We start from the raw sequence: 21,388 nt of genomic DNA on the forward strand, positions 1-21,388 counted from the left end.
AACAACAGCTGCAGCTGTAACAGAGCACTTTCCAGAACATTGATTTCATGTTTTCATAGGGGTCTATAATTTGCTAACATGGATGGATGATTATTGATTGAGTCATCTGAAATATAGAGCAATTACAGTGGAGACTTGAGATACAATTGACCTGACTTTTTCCAAAATTGATTCGGCTGTGGGTAGCCTGGTGGTTAGTGTGTCGACCTCACAGTGCAGAGGTACTGGGTTCAATTCCAGCTCCGGCCTCCCAGTGTGGAGTTTGCATGTTCTTCCCGGACCTGCGTGGGTTTTCACTGGGTACTCCGGTTTCCTCCCACATTCCAAAAACATGCATGGCAGGTTAATGGAACACCGGAGGTGTGAGTGTTAGCGTGGATGATTGTTCGTCTATGTGTGACCTGTGATTGGCTGTCAACTGGTTCAGGGTGTCCCCCGCCTACTGCCCTAAGACGGCTGGGATAGGCTCTAGCACTGTATGGTAGATGGATACTCATTACAGTTGTGTTTATAGTCATGTATTAATAATTGATGCTTTTGATATTAAATATTGCGACTTGGAGATACTCTTAGTAACAATGGTAACGACTGTCAGTGCTGTGAATAAAGTTTCACAATTTCAGTAAGACTTGTTGCTGTCATCCTGCTGGCCATAGATTTTCATCCACATTGCAGCAGACATTTTGCATTGCGATGCAGCAAACAAAGAAACAGCGCCAATGTCTCAACCCATTGCCTACCGTGTAGGCCCCACACGGACCCCCTGCAATTTCCTCGCATGCAGCGTTCATTGCATGGAGTAGAAACCTCTGGTCCTGAGTCCCATGTTCATCCAATTTCTACCTCCAAGCAGAAAAAAAAAATCCTCAACTCTCCACTTGGGAGTATAGTGGCAGTAGTTCCATTCTGTGAACGTTTATCAAACGTTCCAAGAATTAATATATGGTCTTCATGATATCATGTTCTTGACTAATTTTGACAATTGAACAGACTATTCTGCACATCATGACTTACGCAATGAAATCACGGTCACATGTTTTGGAGAGAACAACCATTCGACTGATAATCGACACATACAGTATGTTTTGATCAGCAGGATCTCTTTATTTGGGAAATGTGCTGAACGTGGGCTCATTGTGCCAACTGTAGGGTACTTGTAAATAACCATTTGCAAAGATGCACTGACACTTGAGGCATGTAATGCAAAGTTTGCAATTGGATGAAATATATGAGAAATGACATTCTTTTGTGAATGATTGCAAGGTAGTTTGGGGTTTTGTTATCGTTGTCATTTTGAGATTGTCATTTCGGTTTCAATAAATGAGCCAACCCAACGGAGAGATCCACTGCACACGCCAATTTCGTGGTTTTAAGCGAGCAAGCATCTGACCGCAGGCCAGTGCCAAATCCATACATTTTGTAATCCGCTTATCATCAAAAGTGTCGCAGGTGTGCTGGAGCCTATCTCAGCTGTCTTGGTGCAGTCGGCAGGTTCCACCCTGAACTGGTTACCAGCCAATTGCAGGGCCCCAAGTCTCAAATTAATGTTTATACAGTTCACATCTAGTGTTTTACAACAATACATAACCAAATTTACAATTTAATACGTACCTGTAGAAGACATGAGTATAGCTTATGGTACCGGTAAAAATTTACACCAGCCATGCGCACATGACCAGATCAGTTCACTTGAATGAAGTGAATGTAATGCCTGTCATTCAATATATCCACTTGCACAGAGTCTGTCAATTAACATACATGTTACTACAGAAAGCGGATTCTACTTACACATGTTTTGTATTATTATTATTATTTATGTTTTGCTACAACTTACTTACGATTACTGTTGATGGAATACAAGATTTTTAAATGTTAGCAATTTTATGTAATCACCCACAGTGGTGCAGTCAATCTATATACACGAATTCAATGCACATATTTTGTCTGTGAGGCAGACTTTCAATTGCTGTTCTCTATTTGGCCACAAGATGCCCCTTTTGTAAAGTACAGTCGTATGGTTGTGAACCCGCTACAATCTACTACATTACAGTACAGTACTGTTCTAAAGTAAGGTTCTCGTTGTTGACGTCATAACAACGGAGTTCCGTTGCAAAGCCGGTGACGTATTCCAAATTTTTACGCGAGTGTGAATGAGCCGCAGTCCATCATGAACGCAGGAACAACTTTTGGAGTATGTGTACTCAGTGCAATATGCTCAAAGTAAACCTCTTCCCTTCTGACCAACCTCCGTCCCCCAAAACTAAGACCAGTGCATCTGCTCAAAAAATATTCTGGCTTTGCTCTGTTTTTGTGTTGGTCTTGCTGGTACACCTGCATGAGAGCAAAAACATTTAGCAAAAAAAATATATTTTTAGTAGCAGTTATTAAAAAATATTTCTTTTGTCCATATAGGACAAAAAAAACCAAATATGTCTGGAGCTGCAAAAAAATAAAAGCCTCCTATAAAACTTACAATGAAGGAAACACATGCTGTATGTATGAAGGAGACTGGACTGTCTCAGAATTGTTTGTTATTCAGTCCTTTGTTGTTGTTCCCAAACGCCCCCATAGAATTTATTTTGTGATTTCCTCGCTTTTTTTTTGTTTGTTTTGGTGCATTATTTTCGCTTTTCTTAGTGTCAGTGAAGTGATCATGAATTTCCGGTTTTTTGGAGGCTGTCTTTGAATGCCTCTCGAGCTGAACGAGAAGAGAGAAGGCACGGAGTCGGACGCAGACGTGTCTGTGTTTGTCGAGACTGTTAAAAGCATAAATAAAGTGTACGTTTTACAAAAACCAACACCACAGCTCTCCTTTTTCGGAGCTGCAACATGTATCTATATCTATTTGAGCTATACAGTATTAGCCTACTATCAAAATATTTTTCCATTTTCAAATATTTTTTTATAAAGCTCCAGGGAGCCACTAAATGTCGGTAAAGAGCCGCATGTGGCTCTGGAGCCATGTGTTGCCGACCCCCGTTCTAGTCTGTGCAGAGTCTGATGTGTGGGTACATAGTGATGTCAATGTTGCACATTTTGTGTTTAGACTATCCCTTGTCACAATCAAAGTATGGCAAATAAGGAGGGAGATGCTAAATTGGCGTTGGCAAACAAAAATTAATTTGAATCAGTTTCATAAAAGAAACCACGGTAGTTAAAACCCCTTTGGACATCCAGAATGAGGATTCCTTTTCTTTTTTCTTTTTATTTCTGCGGGTGACACCCGTTGAACCACATGGCCCGTTCAACGTGATATATCAATGCATCCACCATATTGGATGTGGCCTTAGTAGTATCCATAAAATCTGCACATAATGTACGCAACAAATTGAGTAAGAATGATATGCTACAATAAAATAAAATGGCTTGTCATTAATACAATGTTTTTTGGCTTGATGAGACATCTCCAAGGAGCAAGTGAACGAGACATCTTCACAAATGGCTTCACTTTGCCATTGGCTGGCTGCAGCGTCGACTTACTTCAGATCACATCTATGTCATGTACACTAAGTGTTGTCGGTGGTCATTCTTGACAGCTGTTGTTGTAATGGACGCCGTTCAAGAATATTGACTAAGAGGGACAGTGCTGCATGGAGCAAACTAACTACTATCTGTATTGTATTAATAACAGACCCTCCCATGCATTTCACGTACCCTCCTTAAGTCTGTCTGGGGATGGGTCTGTAGGCACCACGCAGTGCAAAAATTACGGGGTGTAAAAGCAACACATGATCAAAAGAGAAAATCATTAGCAGGCCAAAAATGGTTCCACTGCCCCTGGTTACAGTGAATTATTCATGGTATAATTGATGCAGGAACAAACAAGTGATGAACATTGGTCTTTTTCTTGCATTTTGCCTCGGGACGTTTGTGGTGAATTGTTGATTTGAGACCAGATAATGTTGTGTTAATGAGTGCTGTGACAAATTTAAAACGGAGCAAGAGTCTTTGAAAATGCATAAGATTGAAAGGGCCGGGTAAACAAATAAAACTGCATCAGATCATCAGCAAAGGCATAATATGGAGGCTTCATATAAAATAACAGCCCATTTTTTTGTTTGTTTTGAACTATACCGTGGCGTAACCAGTACTCTAAGTGGAAAAAACAATTGCTGGTACTACCCTTAATCGAACTGTTGCCAGGTAAATTAGGTGGATAAGAAGCAGACCATTAAGATAATTAAGTAAAAAGTATATACATATAATAGATGAATGTATAGAAATAAATAAATGCAGAAATAGTGTTGACATCACTGGCAACAAGCGAATGAGAGGAATTAAGGTTACTGTTAGCTGGATGTTTTTCACTTGCAAGATTAACGTGGCATCCCGTACGTGTCATCGTCACATACTACCCAATACAGCCATCCTTCCATTATCTGATCTGTTGGAACTTATCCCACCTGTCTTGAAATAGCAGACAGGGTACAACCTGAACTGGTTGCCAGCCATAGTCAACCAACCATTCACACTCACAATCACACACAGGGACAACTTGGAGTGTTTCATTAACCCTGCCATTCATGTTTTTGAAATATGGGAGGAAACCGGCGTATATGGGGAAAAAAAACACGCAGGCACGGGAAGCGCAAGCAAACTCCACACAGAAAGGCCTGGGCTGGATTCGAAACCACAAACCCTGCACTGTGAGTTGGATGTACTAAAGAGTTGTCCACGTGCCGCCCCAATACAATACAATCATCATTAAGCAAATAGCCAAGTGATTTTACCCTCATCATTCTCCTTAATGTATGTCATTTTTCCTAGATAGCACTTTTTTTAGGTACTTGCAGTTATTACCGTTTCATGCATTGATGGAGTTTATTCTGTCTGACTTTGAAATGTCAGACTACATTTGAATGCGACCCGACCAATCTATCAATGAGCTTCTACATAGTGGTGTATTAAGCATTTTGGTGTTATTTGTATTTTTAATGCTAAAATACTGCACATTATTTTTCACCATACATTTTCTAAGTAACTGATTTATAAGAAAAAGCAACTCAACATGTATTGATGAATATATCAAACTATATTTATATTTATATAGTTTTAATAGTTGAATGTTATGCCTGATTAACTTCTGATTGGATGTAATATTGCATTGTGCACGGTATACAGAATTTCAAGGTGTGGCATTTGGCGTGTGAATACAGTTATTTGTCAGATACTGTACTGTTCGTTCACGAACACGTCACTCTAATAAAACTGAAATGAAAGCATATTTATTCCCGCCCCCCATACGCCCCGCTCCACACGCTCAACCCGACTCTGCAGAGTTGCTGCTCCAAGGCGCCGATCGCGTCACTGAGCTTCTAAGAACGATGTTTGGACGTCAAGGAAACTACAAGGTAATTATGATTCAAGTAAACGTCGAAGCTAAATTCTAGAAATGGTGCGTGTCATTACCCCTCCATCCGTTTTCTAATCGGTTTACCCACACGAGGGTCGCGGATGTGCTGCACGCCGCGTTTCATGACCGTTATGTGAAAACCGGTTAAACAAGGCATGTTTGCGAGGACAACACATTTGGGTCAACATAGATGGGGACCAGTCGGGATTAGTACAGACACCACCTGGCCATCACTGACACATATAATACAGTTAAAAAAATCTATATATATCTATATATATCTATATATATATATATCAATATTCCCTCGAGAAATAATATCGAGTAATATTGCCCTCACGATTTTTTTTTCATTCCAACACTGCCAATGTTTTTATGTGCATTTCACTCGTACAGTATATCGTTCATATGTTTAATTTGTTTGAAAAAAATTAATAATTTGATTTTAAATATAAATGTTCTGTTCTGCACATTTAAAGAGAGGGGGAAAAATACTTGTTTGTGGTGTTTGGACTGAAATGCATATCTCTTTGTCTTCTGTCTGTGTTGTAGAAATTTGGATGTATGTGAGGATTCCAAATCAAAGGAAGTATACAGTGTTCCGAAGAAAGTGTGGGAAACAAATACAATTCAAGAAAGCATCTTCAGGAGAAAAACCTCAACCTTGACCGATTATTGGAACTTTTGGAAGCACAATAAATTGAAGCATGCAGAGTCACAGGACGAGCGTGAGGCTGCTCTACTGGCTGACCTTAGTGTCTGGGATGCTCGAGTGTCTCTTCTTTTCTGGTGTCGTGTTTGGGTATGCCTCCCTGGTGTTTGTGTTGAAGGAGAATGGGTACTTCAGTCACCTGTGTTTCAATGGTCCAGACAACAATGGTACAACTGTTGAAGGTAAGAGACCCATCTATATTGTGAACAAAGACAGTGACATTTTGCGCAAGTGCCATATATTTGCAGTCTGAACATGAAGGTGAAAACATCTCCATCATGAGGGAATTGCAGACTCTCCAGTAGTGTCCAAAAAAAGTAATATCTGACAACCACAAAAAGTCACTAGATTTGTCGCTCATCATTTCTATGTACAGTATATAAAAAATAGTCATGAGAGGAGTCATTAAATATTGTGACAAATTTGCTAAGCTCTGGCATCCGCTCTCTTTGGCCTCGTTATGTCCCATCATCATGGTAACACAAAAACTATTTTGTATTTGCATGAGAAAGAATCCCTCCAAAACCAAGTGATTTGAAGAATGGTGTAATTCTTTATTCATTCTTCCATTATTTGATCCGCTGATCCTCACGAGGGTTGCGTGGGTGCTGGAGCCGATCCCAGCTGTCTTCGGGCAGTAGGCGGGGGACACCCTGAACCGGTTGCCAGCCAATCCCTGGGCACGCATAGATGAACAACCATCCACACTCACACTCACACCTAGGGACAATTTAGAGTGTTCCATTAACTTACCATGCATGTTTTTAGAATGTGGGAGGACACCGCAGTCCCAGGAGAAAACCCACGCAGGCACAGGAAAACTCCACATACATGTATACTGTATACACTACCTATTTTAAATGTAAACTTCATTTGCATGTTACATAATTATACGTGTAAATGTGTTGTTCTTGTTTATACCTCAGTTCATAAGTTTGGCTGGGTGACTGACATTTCAAACAAATAACAGTTTGATCATATGTGATTAATGTTGATTATTATTTCAATTCGGAATTCGACAATGACTTTTTAGTGACGTCTACTGATGTATCGCAGGGAAAAGGGCTGCTTGTGGCGATGTGTGCAGCAGAAAAAAAAAAGAAAAGAGGAATCATCTACATTTTAATAATAATACTCCTCCTACTGCTACTAATAATAATAATACATTTTGTTTGTAAGTACCTTTGAAGACACTGTACATCAATCAAACAGAAATAAATAGATTATAAATACGGGGCATTGAAGTGGTGTATGTAATACTGAACAGATGATTTGAGTGTGGATTTAAATATAATCAGAATCAGAATCAGAATCATCTTTATTGGCCAAGTATGTAGAACACACAAGGAATTTGTCTCCGGTATGTGAGTCTAAATTGTGGGGGTCAGGTGGCAGAGGGCTCCAGAGCTGCGGAGCGGAACGGCTGAAAGCTTTGCTCCCTGTGATACTGAAAACCAGCAAAGGGTGCAGTGAGATAAATGGAGGAGGCGGATCGAAGGGTGCGTGTTGAAGTAGTGATATAATAATAATAATAATAATAATAATAATGCATTTTATTTAAAAGCGCCTTTCATGCCACCCAAGGACACTGTACAGACAATAAGAAAATACAATGTAAAAATTAGTAAGCGAGATATTATATAAAAACAAGACATAAAATCATAAAAACAAATGGAAGAGCTATGTGTTGTAGGCAATCCTGAACAGGTGTGTTTTTAGACGGGACTTGAAAGTGGAAAGAGGTGTGCAGTTTTGGAGGTCCGGAGGTAGGTTGTTCCAAAGCTTTGGAGCAGCGCGACTGAAGGCTCTGGCTCCCATGGTGCTCAGGCGGGCAGGGGGCACTGACAGGCGGAGGGAGGACGAGGATCTGAGGGAGCGAGAGGGGATATGCACCTGGAGAAGGTCGGACAGGTAAGGAGGGGCCAGGTTGTGGATGGCCATATATGTATATAGAAGCAGTTTGTAATTGATGCGATGTTGAACAGGGAGCCAGTGGAGCTGTTGGAGAACGGGGGTGATGTGCTGCTGGGAAGATGTTTTTGTGATGATGCGAGCAGAGGCGTTTTGAACCAGCTGGATTTTATGGAGGGACTTTTGAGGTAGGCCAAAGAGGAGAGCGTTGCAGTAATCAAGGCGGGATGTGACAAGACTGTGGACAAGAATAGCAGTGGTGCGGGGGGTGAGGGAAGGGCGAAGTCTGGTAATATTGCGGAGGTGGAAATAAGCAGTGCGGGTGATGGTGTTGATATGTGAGTGGAAGGTGAGCATGCTATCCAGGATGACACCCAGACTCTTGACCTGGGGAGGGGGACACTAAGGAGCTGTCAATGTTGAAGGAAAAACTGTTTACTTTAGATAAAGTGGATTTGGTGCCAAGAAGGAGGACTTCAGTTTTATTAGCATTTAATTTAAGAAAGTTTGTTGTGAACCATGTTTTGAGTTCGGAGAGGCAAGAGGTGAGGGAGGAGGGTGGGAGTATGGAGTTTGGCTTGCAGGAGAGGTAGAGCTGGGTGTCATCAGCAAAGCAGTGAAAGTGAATATAAAATTTGCGGAGGATATGGCCAAGAGGCAGGAGGTAGATGATGAAGAGAAGGGGACCTAGAACAGATCCCTGTGGTACACCTGTGGTGACTGGGGAGGGCTTTGAGGTGAAGGATTTGAGCTGGACAAACTGAGTGCGGCCGGTGAGGTAGGAGTGGAACCAACTGAGTGAGGGGAGTGTGGGAGAGACCAATGGAGGAGAGTCTATTGAGGAGGATATGGTGACAGATTGTGTCAAAGGCAGCGCTCAAGTCTAAGAGGATGAGGATCCATGGATATGGAGGAGTTCAGACCAATATAGAGGGGTGATGCCCTTTAAGGTGTAAAACAGGATTCTGAAGTGGATCCTCTGGTGAACCGGAAGCCAGTGAAGCACGTGGAGGATAGGAGTGATTCAGATCGGAAGAGGAGCTTTGGGTAATGAGGCGTGCAACGGAGTTCTGGATCAGTTGGGGCGCATGTAAAGACTTGTGATGGAGTTACAATAGTCAATACAGGAGGTAACAAGACTGCGGACCAGGTTAGCATTAGAATGGGAGGCAAGGGCGGGTGGAGTCTTTTCATGTTGTGTACTTGTATTTTAGGTGTCAAAAATGTTCTGTGGCTCAGGCGTTTTCTTAAGAAACTGTAAGAAATGTTCAAATCACATCATCATCTTTCTTGCTATTCTGTGTGTGTGTCGGTCTCCCCAGTGTCCTCGTTTGACTCTTGTTATTTAAAAATATGTACAGACATGTCATGCCACACCTAAAAAAAAAAAACCTGGCAGATTCACTTTGAAAAATGCATGTGACTCTTCATCACGTCAGCCTGCGTGCCTAACATTATTTTCAGTTCGGCCTCAGCAGATGAGAGTAGCCAGCCATCAATCAAATCAAATCACACCATTTGGTTTCTGTACACTGTATTTTTAAGATTCATAATGATCCAGAGCTGTCCCCCCACGGTCGACAAAAAGCTCCAATAAAACAAAGGAACTAATGTTCAGGGAACTTTGGGGTGGGTAATCGGCCAGGGTTGTGTGCCTACGACTTGCTGAGGAGCGGTAGGCATTGACCCCTTTTTTTTTTTTTTTTTTGCATGTGCTTGTGTGGAACAACCTGCGGCCTTTCAACATTAACTCACCCCAAGTTAGGATAAAACTAATTACGTAATAAATAAAAGTGCTTGTGAGCGAGTATGTGAAATGAGAAAGGGAAGGACAGCATGAGGTGCCGTAACAGAGCATGCCAATGAGGCAGTTGCAACCCTGAATATAGGCCCCTTCTAATTCACTTCCTGTTCACACACTGTTTTACAGCCATTAAAATAATAAACGTCACTTTTGACTTGTGATCAGTCCATCTCAGATGAGCTTTCGCCCAGAGAAGCTGGCGGCATGTCTGGGTGTTGTTGATCAATGGATTTCACTTGCCATGGTCACGGTCCCGGTCACGGTCAGTCGATGTTGGTTATCATCTTTGCAGCTCAAGTGCAGAGCTTTGTCCAGATTCCCTGAATCTTTTGATATTATGGACCATAAATGATAAAATACCGGAATTCCTTGCAATTGTATGTTGAGAAATGTTATTCTTAAACTGTCGGGCTATTTGCTCACACAGGATAATCCTTTTCGACCCCATTGTGACACTCACCTGTTTCCAATGAACCTGTTCCCAAGCGGACGCCTCAACCTCTCCTGTCCCAGCTTTTTTTTTGTGGGAACATTTGCTGGCATCACATGAGAAAATGAGGGAATATTTGCCACAAAACATCTTTCATCAATCTGGTGTTTCTGTGAAAAAAATAAATAAATAAAATTAATTTTAAGGCAGACATTTTTGTGGTTCACACAACCGAGTTGGTGGACTTTTTTTTTCCAGCCCAAGTTCCCATCTTTGGGGTCACAGCTGCTTCCGAGGGAAACCTAATGTCCTTTTGTTCTGCGTCTCTTCTTTGCAGACTGCAGTCGTCAGGATGAGAAGTTTGCGCTGGTCTTCACCATTGCATCTTTCCTCAACAACTTCATGATTGTATTTTGCGGCTTCCTCTTTGATCGATTTGGCACAACGGTCACCAGACTGCTGGCAATGTGAGTTTTTTTCTCTTTAAGTTGTTACGGTTTCTGCAGGGACCGTATTCGATTGAGCTCAGTTTGACCTGACAATTTCCAGAATGAGCCTCATTGACGTACCTGAAAAAAAAAATCTACCAACAAATTAATTTCATTTGCACATTTATATAATTTCAAATTGTCAGGATAAACATGACAACCCTAGATGTGATCCCTTAGTCAGAAAAACCGAATCAATGAAGGGTAGAGAAACCCATGCAATTGACACAGCAACAATTGCAATGGTTCCACTCTATCCCATTTATTTTCCATATTACTTATCCTCATTAGGATCCCAGCTGAAATTGGGATCCACACGGGAATGGTCGCTAATCAATCGCAAACTGGTATATGTAAAATGTAAAATAAAAAAATAAAATGTGTAATATTTGCGCCTAGATGGTGCCCGAGTAGGCAGCCGTCGGCAAGTGCTCTCATGAGCCTGCTTTTTTTGTTGTTTTTGTGTTTGTTTTGTCACTTTGTGTTTGTTGTTACGTCGTGTGGACCTGATGTGGACTTTTTTCAGCATTTTTTTGGCCATGACATTCATCAAGGAGGAGACTCTGTGCTTGGTGGTTGCGCCTTCTCGGCAGCATGGGTATACCAGCACTGTTTTTGCCTGGGAGGAATGTCGGCGCCATTTGACTGTCGTTGCTGGACTGTCCCGGGGCGCTTGTGTCTTGCGCCTGTAATGGGCAGCATTTTTCACAGCCCCGCTTTGTTCAGCGGAGAGATCGGTGCTGTTGAACGGTCCGCTGCTGGATGGATGTAAGGCTTGAGGAGCCGACGATGAGAAGAAAGGAGCGTTAGCGCGGAGCGCCGATGCGGATTTGGAACTGGGAGTCGCGGCTTGGAGTTTGAAGTGGATTACGTGGGACAGGAGAAGTGAAGGAATCTCTTTTCGTCAATGGACGCTACAGCTTCGTGTTTGCTTTCAAAACTTAGCTTGTAGCAGACGTGTGCACATTTTCAGCATGACGTCTCTGATCCACTGGTGAAAGGACACTTTGATCCTCTCCTCTTTCATCTAGAACTGCTTCAGACAACAAAGTGTATGCAGAAAAGTGGTGAAGATTGCACGACTGTCTGTGTCCTATGTGTTGTGTTGTGTTATTTTTGTTATTTTGACTTCAAAATGGCGCCGCGAGAGTGGCTGCCTTTCCAGCAGCTCCTATATTTTGTTGTTCTACTTCTTCCTTTCATAACTTTGCTGCTGTGAATTGGGAATTTCTCCACTGCGAGACAAATAAAGGTTTTCTTATCTTATCTTATAAAAACAGCAAGAGGTTAATACAGTGCATTTGACAGAACCTTTGGTCAGTGAATGTTACACTGTAAACAACTGGCTAATTTGGAGCCAATTTGGAATTAAATGTTTCCTCTTCCAGTTTTTTGCCCCCCCCCCAAAAAAAATCAAGGCTTAGGTTGTATTACATCATGTTTTTCATTCATCTTCAGATGTCTCTACACCACTGGAACCCTTCTTGTGACCTTTTCTAATGCAAGTAGGTGCGCCCGCGCAAACACACACACACACACACACACACACACACACAAAACTGTAATAGTGCGACGTGGTGGTCCCGTGGTGACCATTATTAGAAATATGATGTGAAATGCTGCACGACTGATGTTTCTGTGTTATATCTGAATCAAAATCAAGCTAATCAGGCCATCTAGACCAGGGTTTGGCAACCCAAAATGTTGAAAGAGCCATATTGGACCAAAAAAACCAAAATGTCTGGAGCCGCAAAAAATGAAAAGCCTTACAATGAAGGCAACACTTGCTGTATGTATCTAAATGACTAAGTTGGCTACAAATACACAATGAGCCTTCATGATTCAATGTTTTGTTTTTTTATTTCCCTGCAGTGCATCCTGTAGAGCAGGGGTGCCCAACCTTTTTTGACCGAAGATCTACTTTTCGATCAACCAACCTCTCGCGATCGACCCGTTACCGCACACGCACGCACTTACACACGCATGCCATAATGAGCAACAGCCATAACGGCCCCTTAGATGAATGAGGCATGGGATGCACTTTTGCAGCGTGTTAACAGTCATACGTGTACCGTTTAAAATTGCGTCTCTCGGCCCTCCAGATTTCCATTCTTTGCCAGTACCATCGGTGTATTGTACAGGAAACACTGTTATTTTTAACAACAGCCACCTGCCTGGCATCCTGTCCTGCAAATAGAAACGTGTGTCGCAGGGTATGACACAAATCCTCGCTGACAGAAATGTTGAAATGTAATATTTATTCTACACATTTTACAGCATTGGAAAACGTTTTTTGTGTCATGTTTGTCCGCCTACAGATACCATATTAAAACACAAAATCTATTTCCCTCCCTCAATTTTTCCATTTTCAAACATTTTGGAAAAAGCTCCAGGGAGCTGCTAGGGCGGCGCTAAAGAGAAGCATGCGGCTCCAGAGCCGCAGGTTGTCCACCCCCGATTTAGACATACACTCCCCCAAAATATCAAAACAATGAGGACAATTCCTTCTGCCGTAGACTAGAAACATTTGAGTTTGACATCAAAGGTTGAATATGAGACACATTCTCAGAGAACTAGTTTCTCCTCGAGACCTCGCGTGCCAAATTCTGTGACATCTCATTGAAAAAGGTTTATTGACAAAGATTTGACATTTACTAAAGGCAGATAGTGAACTGACAAAGTCTACAAAAGCATTTTGTCTGGCAAACAGAGCCACCAAAACAACAAAGTCATTTCGCAAAGGTAAAGAAGTGGAATATTTGAGAGTGGCCAAGTCAAACTCGGACTTACCTGAAATCAAGTAGGCATTTCACTTGCCAAAGAGGAGACTGAATGGAGTGACTCCATAAAACAACCAACCATGGAAAGCAGCTGCATTGAAAGCCTGTAAAAGCATCACAAAAGAAGAAAAGTTTGGTCATGCCAACGGATCACAGGCTTGATGTACTTATATGAAATGATTTGCAATTAAATATTCAAGTCTTTGGCCCTTTACTTTTGGAGCAGAGTAGATATCGTTATGTGACCTGAATACTGGGAATTGACATCAAAATCTAAAACAAAAAGTGAATATGTGATATGTATAAATCCTTCATTAAAATTCAATTGAACACCTTTTTTTCAGCACTTTCAATCCTGCTTTACCCTGCGCTGCCCTGCATTGCTGTGGGGGGGATTCTGCTCCTTATGACCAACCTGCAGGTAGAAATACAGCACTTGACTTACAACTTGTATGACACATTAGCCCTTAACATTGTGGCCACCAAGGCCTCCTCAGGAGCTGGCCCTTGATAACATTGCATGTTTACGTCATCTGATTGGTTGGTCAGAGTAGCACTTGCTTGCTGTCAGGTTCTGCGCCAAACCAAATAATTTTTGGGGGATTCCAGAAATGCGGACTCTGACAATGTGCGATAAAAAAAAGTATTTATTAACATAAAAGCGCACCGACAAAGTACAAATAAAAATCGCTGGGCAAAAGGAGCCAGGAGAGGCAATGCATAAACAAGAGCGCTTGCTAAGGCAAGGTACTGGGGAACACCGAGAATAAACAAACAAAATGTCAAGAAGCCAACAATGCAAAGCTACAGTAAATATCAAGAGCAATAAGAAAAATAAATAAATAACGTACTAACTAGAATTCATGAATAACGAGAGCGACGATGGAGACTATGGCGAGGTCTGGAAAACAACGCTTGAAGCACTACAGCGAGCAAGGTCAAAAATCCGACGAGACACTGGGCAGCTTGGCAGTCCTTAAATACAGTACTTGGCAAGGTTTGATGGGGAAAGGCGGAACAGGTGCGCCTGCTGGAGGGAAACATTCCAGCTGGAACTGAAACACAATCAAAACCGACAGAACATGACACTTGCAGCTAGCTTCAACGAGTAAAACATGTCTGCCTTAATACGCACCCATTTATAAGCCCCATCTCTTCTGTGTATAGTGTAATTTTTGGACATTTGTCTGTTTTTGTCATGTTGTTCGATAAATATTTAATATGAACTGCTCCAGATGATTGCATGCAGTTATATTATGTGGCGTATGGATGATAGGAGAGGTTGGGGGGGTTGAATTATCAAACGACTCCAAATCTCCTGAATGAAAATACAATACGGTAGACGCCGGTGTGTTTGTCATGAAACAAATGCTATACCATATCAGGAAATACGTGATGATTTGTGTTTTTGTCGTAAAAGGTTGGCAACCTGTTTGCAGCTCATCGCTCCACCATCATTACCCTCTACAGTGGTGCCTTTGACTCCTCCTCAGCGGTGTTTCTTATCATTAAGGTAAACTGGTACACCCACATGAAAACAGCTCATTGGGAATAAATTAATGTCTCTGTGGCAATCAAAAAAGTACGATCAGGAATCTTTCCTTTGTGTGTTGCGCTCTGGTTCCCATATCGACAGGAGCGTCTCAATAAATTTGAATATTTTGAAAAATTTCAGTCATTCAATTTTCTATAGTTCCAATCAAAAAGTGAATTGCATACAGTGTATGATATAGATGGACTATGCACCGAATGGACCATATTAGCTTACAGCTAGCCAAACCGCAAAACTCATCAGCTCAAGGAATTAGTATACAAGAAACGGGCGGCCCGGTAGTCCAGTGGTTAGCACGTCGGCTTCACAGTGCAGAGGTACCGGGTTCGATTCCAGCTCCGGCCTCCCTGTGTGGAGTTTGCTTGTTCTCCCCGGGCCTGCGTGGGTTTTCTCCGGGTGCTCCGGTTTCCTCCCACATTCCAAAAACATGCATGTCAGGCTGATTGGACGCTCTAAATTGTCCCTAGGTGTGAGTGTGGGCGTGGGTGGTTGTTCGTCTCTGTGTGCCCTGCGATTGGCTGGCAACTGATTCAGGGTGTCCCCCGCCTACTGCCCGGAGATGGCTGCGATAGGCTCCAGCACCCCCCGCGACCCTAGTGAGGATCAAGCGGTTCGGAAAATGGATGGATTGATATACAAGAAACAATTCCAATGATGTTTTAAAATAGAAATACTGTATTCGTAACCGATCATTTAAGCACAGTGGTTAAAAGAAATTAAAAGTCGCTGTCCCGTTTTTAACCATAGGTTATCGTTTACTGTTGCAGGTTCTACACGAACAAGGCATCTCATTGCGTTCTTCCTTCCTCGTTCTGTCCTTGTTCTCTATTATGCACGTTGTGCGGACCTTCATTCTGATGCCCAGGACACGCATCCCCTACCCTGTGCCACAGTGTTACACCTATGGGTAAGAACATGAGCTCCGCCTTTCCTGTACACTATACGGTTAAAACGTTACATTTCTGATTTTGTAGATTGAAATGTGGGAAAAGCAACTCCCACAACATGGAGCAGAGGGCGAGGGATGAAACACGGCCAGTTTCAACCGAATCGAGTCGCCGGATGAACACATCCAAGGATGAGACAGAACTTGGTAGCTCTGGAAAAGGTAACCGTCGTTCACCGCTGGGAAAACACTGATGAGAATATTTGAGTGAAGAATTTCAGAGGGTCTTAGTATATATTGGCTATTAAGTAAATACAACAAAACATTAGAGACAGCGCAGCATGATGTACAGTGATCCTTCACTTATCACGGTTAATGGCGACCAAGACCCCCGCGAAAGAGGAAAATCCGAGAAGTAGGCGACTACCGGTATACTGTATACAATATTTGTACTGTAAGGCCAAATTACATGGTACACATGCATGTAGATGTAAAATATTTGTAGTAATCAACATTACTTAATGCTATATACTAATATACAGTATACTGTATATACAGTATACACAAATATAAGATGTATAAGTTAGGTTAGGGTATAAATAACAAAATATGGTAAACATAAACATGAAATATACATGTAGTATTATTGTATATGTTGCTCGATGTGACTCGCAGTTATTTTGCTGACTTTCGCTGCCTCTCGTGGACCTTTTGCGGCGTTTTCGCTTTTTTTGGGGGGTGAATACTTTTGAAAAATCCGCGATGCACTGAAACCGCGATAAGTGAACCGCGAAGTAGCGAGGGATCACTGTAATTTGGTTCTAAATCACAGTAAACTACAACCACAACATCATTTTCTGAACCGCTTATCCTCACGAGGGTCGCGGGTGTGCTGGAATCTATCCCAGCTGTCTTCGGGCCGTAAATGGGGTACACCCTGAAATGATTGCCAGCCAATCGCAGACCGCAACAGTAAACTTACTAATAATAAATGAACATCATGGGCTGCATTTTATTTTGTTTGCCCTGTTAATATAATACCGTTCTGACAGTCTTTGTAAAGGTATAATTTGGCATTAGAGCAAGCTGCTCTCGTGGATGGAATTTGGTAACTAGACCGGACTCCAGGGTGTATCCCGTCTCTCGCCCCAAATTAGATGGGATTTAGGCTCCAGCTAATCTGCAACCCTTATGAGACAAAGTGGTATAGAAAATGGATGTTAGGTCATAAAACAGGATGTTTCATTCCCAACACTTGGATAATAACGACTGTACCCCTGATTTAGTGCCAAGTTTCAGGAGTTGTGTGCTGTCCTGGTTCTTCATGTGCCACCTGTTATGGCTGTCCATCATGCAGCTGAGGCATTACCTCTTCATCGGCACGCTCAATCCCATGCTCACCCGCCTAGCCAAAAATGACGCCAACCTTGGTACATTTGCTTTGTTCCACGGACTAACGTGGCGTGACGGATTGCATTTGGTTGATTTGGTGTGCATTCTACCTCCCACAGTGAGTCGGTACACCAATGCCTTTGCCATGACACAGCTGTGTGGGGTGTTGTGTGCGCCCTGGAACGGACTCATACTGGACCGACATAAGGGAAAGCCTCTTGCTCCTGGTAAATCAGGGATGAAAGACCCTTTTCTATTGTAACGGTTCTACACCGAAAGAGACCACATCCAAACTGTCTCAATTCACTTATTTATTTTGAATAAAAGCATGCCAAATTGATACATTTTTATCTGCTTGTAAATCAGCTGTGGTTCAAATCAAGTAAAGAACGAAAATATCTTATTGATTTAGACATGAAGAAAAAACCGCTGAAAATCACGATTTCCGATCACGTCGATTCAATGGGGACAATCCGATTTGTTCATGTCACTTTAAACTTTGGAAAGTCAAATCTCGTCACATCTTTCATGTGCGCTTGCGTTGCTTTGCAAGTTCATATGAAAATACATCGGAAATGCCGCGCTGCGTTTGTGAACACTTCGTTTCGGAGTCGGCTTCTGGAAGAATAGAAAAAGTGTGTTCCGTCTATTCAATCTTTCAAATTGTGTTTTCTGAGTCAACTCCGAACTTTGAGACAAGCCATGCTGCGTGTTCACCCTGCAGATCTCTTCTGGTAAACAAACGAGTTGATCGTCTAATTATTGTCAAATGGCCACACCAGGTGCTACCATAATACAGCATGGAGCTCATACAGTCTGTGATGGGGATCTGTGGGATTTAAAAACAAACAAATAAACAAACATGAAAACAAGCAACAGCATGATGGTGCGCAGAATAGTATTTTATCTTCATTTAACAGCAAATGGCCGTGGGCCCGCAGACATTGGCTAAGTCTGGACCCAAACTTCTGTCCCCCATTTTAAAATCTCTCTCTCTCTCTCTCTCTCCATTTTATGCTCCATTATCTGGGTCCAAAACGTCACTCCGTCACCTTCTTGCTGATGTGACAGCCGTGTTGGCAACTACCCATCCATGAGTCCTTTTGCACAATCCAAAAGTAGCATGACATTCATCCATCCATCCATCCATTTTCCGAACCGCTTGATCCTCACAAGGGTCACGGGGGGTGCTGGAGCCTATCCCAGCTGTCTTCGGGCAGTAGGCGGGGGGACACCCTGAATCGGTGGCCAGCCAATCGCAGGGCACACAGAGACAAACAACCATCCACACTCACATTCACACCTAGGGACAATTTTAGAGTGTTCAATCAGCCTGCCACACATGTTTTTTGGAATGTGGGAGGAAACCAGAGTACCCGGAGAAAACCCACGCAGGCCCGGGGAGAACATGCAAACTCCACACAGGGAGGCCGGAGCTGGAATTGAACCCGGTACCTCTGCACTGTGAAGTCGACGTGCTTACCACTGGACTACCGGGCCGCCAGCATGACATTCATTAGTGAATAAAGCCGCTTTAAAAAATATATATTGTCTTGAATTTCTGAGCTCACTGCAAATGTGCGTCCCAGTGGGAATGTCTCTTTTAAGAGTTACCGTCTTTATGCAATGCGTTTGCTTGATAAAATACTTCCTTTACCTGAACAAATGTTAAACGACTTAGCTCTTTTCTTTTTTTCTTTTGCAAGCTATTCAGTGCTTTTCATCAGCAGAAAGAGCCTTTTTTCCCCCCGCATTATGCATATGAAATGTGACTTGCGTAATTGCCTGTCATTTTCCTTAAATTTGTCTCATCTGGAAAACGACCGACCAAACCTGTCCAAAATTTATGCCAGGGATCGAAATCGACACGGAAAACTTCTTCACAGACACAAAACTTCAAATATTTAACTTTTGCAAAATGAAGTACTGGTAATTGGAATATGTAAACAGTGATGTGTGCGGCACTGAGGCCTTTCTAACCACTTGTTCATTGCGTGCAGGAGAAACAGAGCAGGAGGCAGACCTGCGCTCTTCCTTGCCATCCCTGTTCCTGACCGCCCTGCAGTGCCTGCTCTTTTCCTTGTGTGCCTCCATTCCCTGCCTCCCTTTGCAGTACTTCACTTTTATTCTGCAAGTCGTTAATCGCTCCTTCATCTACGGGGGGAATGCAGCCTTCATTAACATTGTGTGAGTGGAAAAAAAAACAGATTCTGACAAATTCTCAGGCTGACTGTTCAGCTGCCAAAAGGGTCATAGACACATATGGTACAGTTTACTTCCTGACAACTGGTTGCTGATGTTTTTGGTTGTGTTTGTGTGGTTCCTCAGTTTTCCAGCTTGTCATTTTGGGAAGCTGTATGGCCTTGTCATGTCAACGTCAGCAGTAATCACACTACTTCAGTTCCCCTGCTTTGCGCTGGTCAAAGGACCTCTTGGTGGAGATCCTTTTTACGTAAGTAGCTGTCCTGTTGTGAAATGTTGTTGACACCGTGTTAGTGGACACAACGTGTCAATGTTTGTTCTTACACATGGACAGCAATAACCCTCTTTGGCCAACAAAATGGCACCTAATCTTCTATATTTCACAGGATGGGTAATAGACAAAGAGGGATCTGCGACCATTCTTCTTTGAACAATCTCTCTAAATACAGCGACCTGGGTCCTTCCTCTCTGTATGAGAGTATGATTCTGCAATAAAATTTGAATTCTATTCAGGCTTTTAATTTACCTTAACCAGCGGAATTATGGAGGGAACTGTACACCCCCCCCCCCCCACACACACACACATTCATGGGGGATAGGGACCAAACCAGCCCATAAATAGTGAAAATCTGTGTATATTTGAAATTTATTTGTGGGGCTCGGGGGATGATTTTTTTCCTGCAAACCCCCCAAAAACGCAAATAAATATTCAAAATATGTTCCACACAAACAATTGGGGCAGGTGGTGGGGGGTTATGAATTAAATCTTTTTTGTCTGCAAAAAACAATTTAGTAGCGGACTGACACTTAATTTGTCTGCATGACTGACAGTTTTAGTTGCACACACCAGAAGGGGTGTTTTGAGTTATAAGTATTGTCACGGAACAAATTAAACTTTGTTTTCCGTGACATCGTGTCCAGCATTTTGTCTCTCTTTAAATAAGCAGATACTTGCAGTAAATATTTACACTTGTTTTGTAAACTTCATTTGCGTTGGATGTTGGCAAGTGCAATATTTGTGAACCAGTAAAGAGTCAGCTTGCTAACTGCAAAGTAGATCATGTTGCTAAGTGAAGGTCCACCCATTCAATCCTTGCATGAGCCAAAAATGTCCACCTTGTCGGCAAGCTCTCACATTTTGCTCTTTGCACGTAGGGCACCTTGTCTGCTTGCAGATTATTTATTTTCAAAATAAATATAAAAGCTTTTCTAACAGCATAGCTTTTACCTAATACAGGAACAACAAATACAAGGTTCAGTGGAAAATCTTCTTTTTAGTGAAATGTGTAACTCTCAAAGGCAAATTATGGTAATACCGACTCACTTTTGTGTTGCAGGTGGACCTTGTCCTCACTCTGATCACTCTGGCGGTGTTTATCCATCCTTTGTACATCTTTATCCACTGTAAGAAATCAGCGCGCCTCAGGAGGAACAGATACTCTGTCACATTTGATGTCAAAGTGCCTGATGAGTCAAAATAACATGAGTACCTCTATGAAAGTGTAATAAAACAGTCTACTTGGACAAGGTGTACGCAGTAGTCATGGTCCAACAATGCTGAATGAAACCACGATACCTCGAGAAGACCCACGCAGGCACAGGGGAGTGCATCCAAACTCCACACAGGAAGGCCGGAGCCGGAATCGAACCCTGCACTTCTGCACTGTGAGGCCACAAGTCACGTTGCAAGGTGGTGGTGGACCCCAAAAAGCAGGCAGGAGCAGGGTGAACTTGACGAATTGTATTTAATAAAACAGAAAACTGAATCCAAAACAAACAAAGTGCTAACAACCAAAATGAATCCTAAGTAGCAAAACAAAACCATGACTGTGGCAAAAAACTAACAGGAACAGAACCATGACAGAAGCAAACATGGCA

At 42.4% G+C, this 21,388-nt stretch overlaps 1 protein-coding gene across 1 annotated transcript; it reads left to right on the top strand.

Annotated features, from left to right (window-relative positions):
* The first annotated feature begins 5,239 nt into the window (after positions 1–5,239).
* slc43a3a (solute carrier family 43 member 3a) lies at positions 5,240–21,041 on the top strand. Its single transcript, XM_086120580.1, has 13 exons — positions 5,240–5,351; positions 5,906–6,247; positions 10,548–10,677; positions 12,157–12,203; positions 13,823–13,899; positions 14,899–14,991; positions 15,798–15,937; positions 16,005–16,138; positions 17,203–17,346; positions 17,428–17,535; positions 19,309–19,495; positions 19,637–19,760; positions 20,848–21,041. The coding sequence occupies exons 2-13, from the start codon at positions 6,061–6,063 to the stop codon at positions 20,989–20,991; spliced, it is 1,515 nt and encodes a 504-aa protein (XP_085976706.1). The 5' UTR covers positions 5,240–5,351; positions 5,906–6,060; the 3' UTR covers positions 20,992–21,041.
* Positions 21,042–21,388: the final 347 nt, after the last annotated feature.

This window comes from Hippocampus guttulatus, chromosome 9 (assembly GCF_054856545.1).
Source record: "Hippocampus guttulatus isolate MCC_2025c chromosome 9, RoL_Hgut_1.0, whole genome shotgun sequence".
Classification (NCBI taxonomy): domain Eukaryota; kingdom Metazoa; phylum Chordata; class Actinopteri; order Syngnathiformes; family Syngnathidae; genus Hippocampus; species Hippocampus guttulatus.